Here is a 9,109-nt window from a genome sequence, read left to right on the forward strand (position 1 = left end):
GGATTTTTTATGAAATTTGGGTATGCCTGGGTTTTGTCAGATTTTTTTTTGTGGGATGATTCAATTTCTCTTCCTGTAAATTAATACAGAAAAATCCCCAGCCATTTCACTTCAGGTATTCTATGGTAAATTGTACAAGGCTCCAGAGTGACTCATGAAACAAAACAACTCATAGCCCTGGTTAATCACAGTCAGGAAAATAAAAATACTCCAAATATTTCATTCCTTTCCTTGTTTTTATAAATCTCACACTGTGTGAGTGTGTGTGTGCATGTGTGTACGGGGAGTGTGTACAGAGCGTTACCTATTCCACGTAATAGGATTTGTAAGACATGCTAATATGTCTGTTCCTCTGCTTCCCCAGAACTCTGCCTACTCAGTTTGTAGTCTGTATTGCACTTGTTTTGTTGGGTTTTTTGTGATTTGTGTTGTTGCTTTTTTCTTCGTTTTTTCCTTTTTTTTTTCTTTTTTTTTTTTTTTTTTTTTTTTTTTTTTTTTTTTTTTAAACTGGCTGGAAAACATGAACCTCTCTAGCATGAGTGTGCAGCTCTCCCTCCACCTGCTTTTTTTTCCTCAGCTGGTCAGATGCCACCTCTTGTATCTTGTGCAGTTACCGAGAAAGAAAAGGAGAGGAGGGGAAGAAAAAAAAAAAGGAAAGAAAGAAAGAAAAAGAGAGAAAGAAAAAGGCACACCATGCTCCTCTGCTTTATGAGTTCTTTGTCTCCTCTGCTTTGTGTTAAGGCCTCCTGAATTCCTCGGCTCAGACCGTCGTGACCCTCATGACGAGCTCTCTGTTACTACTAGACTGACTCCTCTGTTCGTGAGGCCTCAGGTGGCTGAGTATATGCAGGATGGTATAAGCACAGTGGTGGTCAGAGAGGGTGCCTGTGGCATGGCCAGCAGCCCGTGCCCCGCTGTCGGCTGGAGCAGAGTTAGTGGCTGTACCACCAGTGGAGGACGAGTGGGTGGTTTGGGAGGAGGGACGCTGATTTGTCCTGGTCCCTGTTTTTTGTTCCTCCATGTCCTTTGTTTTGTCATAGTTCAGCACTTTCCACTGCTGATTGACCGCCTGCCACCGTTTAAAAATCCGGTAAACCGAGGGCCCTTCGTGAATTATTAGACCTGGAGGGAAGGGGGAAAGAAATAAACATAAAACAGAAACAAAACTTTAGAAAGAACTATAAACCTACCCCAGCATCCTGCCCCCAGCTAGCTGGTTATCTCAGCTCTCCGTTAGCCAGTGTTTATTCCATGAGAAATCATGTATTTTAATTACCGGTGCTCCTGCTCTGCTGGATCCCTTTTCCCCTGAATTAAAAGGATTACAGTTTTATCTCAGCAATCAATAAATGGATTGTAAATGCAGCAGAGTGACTTATGCTCCTGGAGCAAAACAGTATCTGTTTACCAATAAAGGCCCAAGGTTTATCTGCCACGGGGCTGGTTTTGCATGCTGCATAGGCATGATTCACCCAGCTAACAGTGTGTGTTTGGAGGGGGTGTAGCTGGATCTGATGTGTTGGTGACGTCTGCTGCACCGGCATCATGTGTGCGCACAGCCCGAGTCTCTCCCTACACACAGCAGCGCAGCAGACACGCAGATGGAGGCCAGAGGCAGCAACTGAGCCCTCCCCCCCAAAAAAGGTCTGTCTATACCTGTAATTTGTTTGTCATCCTAGGCAAAGTTTCGCTCATTTGCAGATGAGCATGCACCATCTGCAGGTACCTCATCATAAGTCATTGCTCCCATCCAAGGAGGAAAACAACACTCTTGAAAGAGAGGGCAGATGAGCTCACATGGTGTGTGTGTTGAGCATGCACATAATGCATCTGTCCTGCTACCCACCTGCACAGACCAGACGTGATGCCCTGGGGATGGCACTGGGCTGTAGGACACCTGACCTCTAATGGTCTCTGCATTTGAAAGGCGGTGGGCAGCTCAGGCCCTGGCACCAGCAGCTAGCTCACTTCCCAGCAGCCTCTCATCCTCAACACCCTTGCAAGGGGACTGAAGAATTAGATAATGTTTTTAGTTGTTTAAACTATGACATTACTTGACTATTAAGCTCTGTTATTATTTAAGCTGCCAGGCTTTGGCTAGACCCTTTGAAAACACTAGGACCAGCACTGACTGCACCAGTGTGGTGTTCTTAGCTGCTGAGGTTGGAGGAAGCTGCAACATCTCCTGTAGACTCGTTCAGTTGACACACTGTAATATAATTATCAAGTTTTACTAGAGAGTGAGTTTTATGCAGATTGGGGTGGGTGGCATCTGAGTCTCCTTGTTTTGTAGCAAGCTCTCTGTTAGGAAACTGCCTTTGCACCCCAGGTAATTAAAACCTGACCAGCAGGTAGAACTGGGTGAGTTAGCACATGGGTAGCTTCATTGTTTTTAATAATAACAGCTTCACCATTCTTGGTCAGGATCAAGATTATCAGAACTGTTTCTAGGAAGAGTAGCTCTCTTATCTACCTGTTGCAAGCATATTAATACAGGCCAAAGAACAAAAGGCCCACAAGAAGTAAGAAGCAAAATCATACTGAAACGAGTAGGTTACCTTGACCAGCATTGTGCAGGGAAGATGATGGTCACCACAAAATAAAGTGGTTTACTGCTATCCCTGATGAATTAAATGCTAGAGCTTTGCCCTCCACCCAGCTTTTCCAGACTGTTCTAGTTTCTGATGACAGCCAATTATTGGACTAAATCTGTGTATACCAAAAATCAAAACATCTGAAGGTCATCCTACCCTTTGGGCAGACCTCCCCATTACTCACTGATGGGATGCAGCCACTTGGTTTCTTAGGGTCTGCCTTTGTTTTTATAGAATTTAAAGTCTAGCTTCAGTATAGATGGATTTTCTAGCCTCTCTGGTTTTGAGCATAACTAGAAGCCCTGCTGACTTGATCACAGAACAGCTTCAGGGCAATAGCTTCTCACATTCATTGTAATGGGGTGCTGAGTCTGCTCACTGGCTGTGGAAGTATAAGTATGAGACCATGTAAGTATTCAAATCTGGCTGTTTTGGGACAGGGAATAGCATTGGTCACTACAGTATGGGAGAGCTCTTTACTCAGGTTACCATACCAGTGAGATTGCACAGCTGTAACCCTGTAGTGATGCTGGCTTTCCATAACCAAATACCATGATGTCGTAAGTGAAAAATGTGGTTTTTCCTCCCTACTTTGAAACACAGTTAAGAATTCTGGCATCTTCTGATCAAGGCATCAAACATAAAAAACAGGACTTAGGGAAAGCCTGCAGATCCAGCCAAGGAGATGTGAGCTTTGAAGCAGGTCTGAAGTGGATCAGCCCATTAGACATATATTTAAATGAGCTGTCTGAACTGTAATGAATGAAATTCCACTCTGATCAATGGCAGAGCCAATGTTTCCCTGAAACTGTGTTAAGCCTGGGATAAAAAAAGCCGAAATCTAATGTTTTCTTCTTGGCTGTGGAACATTCTCCATAGAATCAAATCCATTCTCTGAAGTATTAAACACTGAGCTGGGACTGTAAATTTATTCTTAATTACCTTATCACAAATATTTAATGCGCAACCTGATTCAAGAGGGCTGTTTATAAAATTCTTGTTTGTTTGCCTTCTAATTATAAATGTTTATGATCTTATGCAATTAACTATGTGATGCTGATGGATGGGTTGCTGTGTCAACTGAGCACCTGTTTTCTTAGATAATTTTGGCTTCCAAATATTTATAAAAGTACAAAATAACTTGTTTTCCTCTGTATTTACTGGGCTCTAAATTACTTATTGATTTCCCAGTGTCAAGCTCAGGAAGCTGTAAAATTAAAAAGGAACCAACTGGAGGGGTGGGCAGGGAGGCAGAAGTAACGGCAATTCATTTGCAAGAGTAAATGCCAAGAGAAAGCAAGAGTCCATCAGTTTATATCAAGCTGCCAGACACTTAATGCTCCCATTGAAGCAAATTTTGTCTGCCTGAGATAAATTAGGATTGGAATTCCTACATTCAGCTCTGTGTGTCCCCTGCTAGAAACACCCATCCCTTGAGGATCATTCTTGTTTACAGTGGTGAAACTTTCCAATTAAAGGCCAGACTTAAGTGGGAAATCCTTCAGGAAGAACTGTATTCAATTAGAAGTGTCCAGTTAGAAGCACTTATTCCGTAAGCCAAATCCTTTTTATGTGGGGAAGACAGAAGGTTTGTGTGAACTTCTCTCTTTGTGCCTTTCTCTCATTTCAATGGATAAATGCCTATATGAGAATTTCAGCTGGATTCTGGTAGCTGCCTGGTCCTTTTTCTCTCCTCCCAAGGTTATCTCACCCTCTTCTGCTTCATAAAATCTGTTCTCAATGAATCCTCTGTGGAAACCATCTTCTTCTGGAGGAAAATCTCTGTAACTTTGATGCAAAAAGTATTGGTTCAGATTATTGCCTGGTCCATGAAATCCCTTGTTTGTGTTGTTGGTGAAATGCAACTCCTATGATATGTGGGCACTGAAGATGCGTTGTTCATATTCCTATTTTCTTTTGTATAGACCTGGCTGGGCATCAGAAGGAATTCCTTGAAATGAAAATTTCTGAGTGCTGGAAGAAGTATTCAGGGTAACTATAAAATACACTTGTCTTGTTCTTATTTCACTCTTAAGTCTGTTTGTGGCCATTGATGGAAACAGACCAGCTGGCTAGATAGAGCCTTGGCCATTCTGACAGTCTTAGACATTCCTACTTGCACTGGCTTGTGCCATGAAAAGATCTGCCAGTTGGCTCTGGAGCTGGAGACAGCACAGATTATGCAATGGGGTCATTAACCTGAAAGCAACGTCTCAAAAAAATTATATTTCTAATGTGGCTTGCATTGCCACATGGATGTGGCTGTGCTGTTCCTAGGACAAGACACAGAATCTCTGAGCTAACATGGCAGGGCTAACCCAGAGCAGAGCTCCAAATTAACACAGGCTGAATCTGGAACAATATGCGCAGGGAACTGTGTTGATCTCTTCACTGTGTTCACTCAATCCATATACATGCCTTTTTTGCTGTATATTCCCAGAAATGACAAGCAGTCACCTTCTCCACAGTCAATCTCTGCCACCAAGTGCAAGCGAGACTCTCAGCCTGTAATTAACCTTCCTCTTATTCCAACACTTGCCATGCATTTTCGTGAAAGAGACAGGAAAGTTCTTGGGGCAGGAACTGTTTCTCCTGATTGCCAGTCAAGAAACAACCAAAACAAGGCTTGTCCTGACAGTAAGTGGAACATCCCTGCACTGTCACTCACAGCTGTCACTCACTATCTACAGGAAGAAAAGTCCCAGTTCATTCCAGCCACTCCACCCTGCTTCTTATAAAGACCTTCTCCTGCCACCTGAGCTTTCACCTCTTGTTTTCACCTTCAGCAGCACTTCCCTCTTCAATTTCCTTTCCAAATGCAGTTTCACCTCAGCCAGAAAGGTGCCATGATTTAGCCTGTTTCTGTTGCCTTCATTGTCAGGGGAAGATTATGGCAGCTGTGATCAAAGCACAATGTTTGTATCCACAGCAGTGGTGGCTCATGCCAAAGCAAGCCAATTCCCCTGGGAGGTAACACTTTCATTCTTAGGCTTTCCCTCTGCTTACATCATTGCACGCACAAGCCCTTCCTTCCCTTTCTGTGAATCCTTTCAGCTTTTGTGGCAATCTCAAATTCTCTCACTTTTGTTTCCAAAGCTCTAGCAGCTCAGCCCTCACTTATCTCTTTGCCGTAAGATCATCCTATATACTCCATCCTTAGCTGCCTTTTATGTTAACCTAAGAGCAGGAAAGTGGCTGTACTGGTTCAGAAAAGGTATCTGTTTATCATAGCATCCTGCCTCCAGCCAAAAGTAGGGTGTGAAAACAGTCAGAAGAGTGATGTTTATCTGATGGGCTCTGCACACTGCATGTGCTCAAATTAGGCTGCCCCACCACTTCAAATTCCCACAGTCCCCATGAGATCACTCCAAAAAGTGCTTTACAAATAACCATGAATCTCTGCCTCACCCCAACTTCACAAGTACCTGGCAGTACCTGGGAGATGAGTCACTGAACTCCCACTGGACCCTTCCAACCCATGCTGCTTTTCAGTGCCATTCCCTGTACTTTATTCCTCATTTGTGATGCAAGATAGTCCTTGGTGGTAAACTGGGAAAATAGACCCAGAGGGACCTTCTGCACACATGTGCTGGGAAAGGGACACATGGTATCTGACATGCCTTAACATTGTGGCAGGGGCAGTTCCAGCTAAATAGGACAAGTTCTTTAAATAACCTGGCATCTCCAGGGTATGAAACTCAAGACTTCAGAACCATGATTGGTGGGCAGTGGGGAGGAGGGTGAAACAGGGAGTGGGGAGAGGTAAATTCGTAATGGAAGGTTACGTTGTGGCACCAGTGGGACTCTGCACTTGAGCTGATTTGGAAGGGGAGCTGTGAACACTGGAGTTAACCAGGTGGGGAATTAGGTAATGCCCTCCCTCTCAGCATTCCTGTTCATCTCCAGAACTTCTTTATTTCATCCCCATTTTCCTGCAAGTGAATTTCCCTGGGAGTGGGCAGTCCCTAGAGCAGAGAGGTGCACAATCAGCACTGTACACCCCACTTGCCTTTCAATACCCTGATGAAATAAACTGATATGTCACAGAATTGCTGTCTTCAGCAGTGTGGCTACCTGTGTTTGGGATTCTGATTTCCCCTTCCAGAGGGTAGCACTTTGCTATTCTCTGTATTCAATTCCATCTTGTTGATTTCTCCAATTTACCAACATAATTTCAATTGCTGATCTGATCCTCTAGAGTGTTTGTAGCCTTTCCAAGCTTGGTATCATCTGTGAATTTTATAACAGTGCTTCCTATTTCATTATCTAAGCCATTAATGAAAATACTGAAGAGAGCAGAGCCTGAAACCGTCCTACTTGAAATGTCTTTTCAGTTTACAGTGCACCTCTGACAACTACTGAGAAAGCAGTTTTTCAATTGGCTGTACACCCACGTTGTTGTTACTTATTCTAGACCACATTTCTCTGCTTTGTTCAGGAGAATCTTAAGGCAAAGTACCAAAAGCATTGTCCAAGTCATGGCATATCAAACTGACTGCTTCCTCCTCAGACACTAGGACAATTACCATCCCAAATTAGATATGGTTATAGTCCTGTGCTCATCAATCGGTTAGTTAAAAAAATTATTTTAATATCTTTCTATTAATCACTTAAGCTGATTTGCTCTTTGTTTCCTCCATCCTCAGTTCCTACCTTTTTTAATGACACAGGTAATATTTAAAGTGAGGTGTTCTGATTGCACCTCTCCAGCTGCCTAGCATCTCCTGCATCCTCCCATCAAGTTCTTGATGATGAAATGCTCATGGGTCAGAGAGTCCTTCTGCAGCTTCCTCTGAAGTTCATTAGGACACAATGACATGGACAGAGCTAACTCATTTGAATATTTTTGAGTCTGTTATTTTCTGATTTTGCCCTGGGCTCCTTTTTCCTCATTAAAATTATTTTAGTTAAGTTTTGGAGACTGAAACAAAGGCAACATTTAAATATTTGTCCATTTTTGTATCAAATATTATTTGAGTTCTGAGGTTTGTCTTGTTCTTCTTAATCTCCATATGCTTATGGACCCATTTCTTGTTGTCTTTTGTATCTCTGGAGGGCCATCCTGGGGTTTGGCTCTGAGGGGTCCCCATGCCTCTGCCATTTCTAGAGACTTCTCATTAGTAGCAGACTCTTCTTTCTGCCTCTTGTGTGATTGCAGCTTCTGATTTTGGGACCTCAAAGAGCTCCTGATGCAGCAGCCTCAGTGCTCTCTTCCCACGCTTCTGAGCTCTCCCCTGCACAGGCACAGTTTACTGTTGTGCCTTTAGTATCATCCCTTTTGGCAGTCGAGCTGTTCGCAGCTCTTTTATCCTTCAGATTCCCTTCCCAAGAGACACTCCCTGCTCTGGTTCCCTGAGGCTGCTGCTGTTACTTTTCTGGAGTCCATTATCCTCACATCATACTTTTCTTCAGCTCAGGAATTCTTTCATCACACTTCTCATACAAACTACTGATACCTACAGATTTTCAGGGATTTTTTGCTTTCGGATGAAATCAAATAGGAAGTATAAACTCCTTCATAACTGTTGCCTCTGCTTTCCAAAATACAAATTCAGATTTTGTCCACAAAATGTTTCAAGAGTTTAGTGGACAGTCTACCCTACATCCAGGAAAAGTCCAGGGCATGGATAACCTGGGACCTCTCTGGTAGTTGCAAGACACTGGACCAGTGAGCAGGATGTCTCCAGTCCACAAGCCATCTAGCAAAGGTCTCCTCTGAATAATATTGAAACTGTACAAGGAGGGTGTACAAGCTGAGAAATGTCCAGTATTGAATGACAAACAGCATAAACTGAATATATATTCATAATTATTACAGCTCAAGTGAATGCTTAGCATGTAGAAAAAATAATTAGCTGATTATAATCAGGCATTTTCTTAGGAATCATTCTCCATGCACATTTTTATATGTCTGAAGAACTGATTAAATATGTACAAAGATGGGCTGTGTTTTAGCTCAGCAGAACTGGGGCAGCTGCATGGCTGGACCCTGCTGAGTGCTGTTGACCACTGGATGACACGTGTGATCATGGAGCCCATGGGTCTGAGGAAGACAAAACACTCCTTCTGCCCATCACCCTTCAAGTGCATTGGCCGTGGTGGGGCTGTGGTGGGGCTCTGCTGGCAGGCAGCTTTCACACCAGTGTGTGTGCTGTGCTTCACTTTCTTCAGGCCACAGGGGCCACCACTCCAGCAAAACTGAAGCTGAGCCCCTCAAAGGGTGAGACCTCCATGGCCTGTGCAATGCCCCCACCAGTACATGCAGAAAAGCTTTTGCCCAGCTGTCTTGGAGAGGTATTAATGGAGGTATGGACCCTTCTATTTTGGGTCACCGACAGCACTAACAGGCTGGCCCCCAAGCCTTTCACTGCTGACTAACAGGCAAACCTTGTGGTTATTACAGCTTCTCTCCTCTCATGCAAGCCTGGGTTCAAGGATGGCTCTGCCTCAAAGCTTCCTCAGCCCCAGGTGGGCCAGGGCCCCCCACAAAGGCAGCGAGAGCACTTCTCTTTCCC

At 43.7% G+C, this 9,109-nt stretch overlaps 1 protein-coding gene across 1 annotated transcript in view; it reads right to left on the reverse strand.

The window, feature by feature from the left end:
* Positions 1 to 505: 505 nt before the first annotated feature.
* MARCH4 (membrane-associated ring finger (C3HC4) 4, E3 ubiquitin protein ligase) overlaps positions 506 to 9,109 on the reverse strand; it is a 30,792-nt gene continuing 22,188 nt past the window's right edge. The window contains exon 4 of the mRNA XM_009996238.1: positions 506 to 1,122. Within this exon, the coding sequence (XP_009994540.1) occupies positions 761 to 1,122 (362 nt within the window). The 3' untranslated portion in view covers positions 506 to 760. The remainder of the gene's footprint in view (positions 1,123 to 9,109) is intronic.

This window comes from Chaetura pelagica, unplaced genomic scaffold, assembly GCF_000747805.2.
Source record: "Chaetura pelagica isolate M959 unplaced genomic scaffold, ChaPel_1.0 scaffold3, whole genome shotgun sequence".
Lineage (NCBI taxonomy): Eukaryota > Metazoa > Chordata > Aves > Apodiformes > Apodidae > Chaetura > Chaetura pelagica.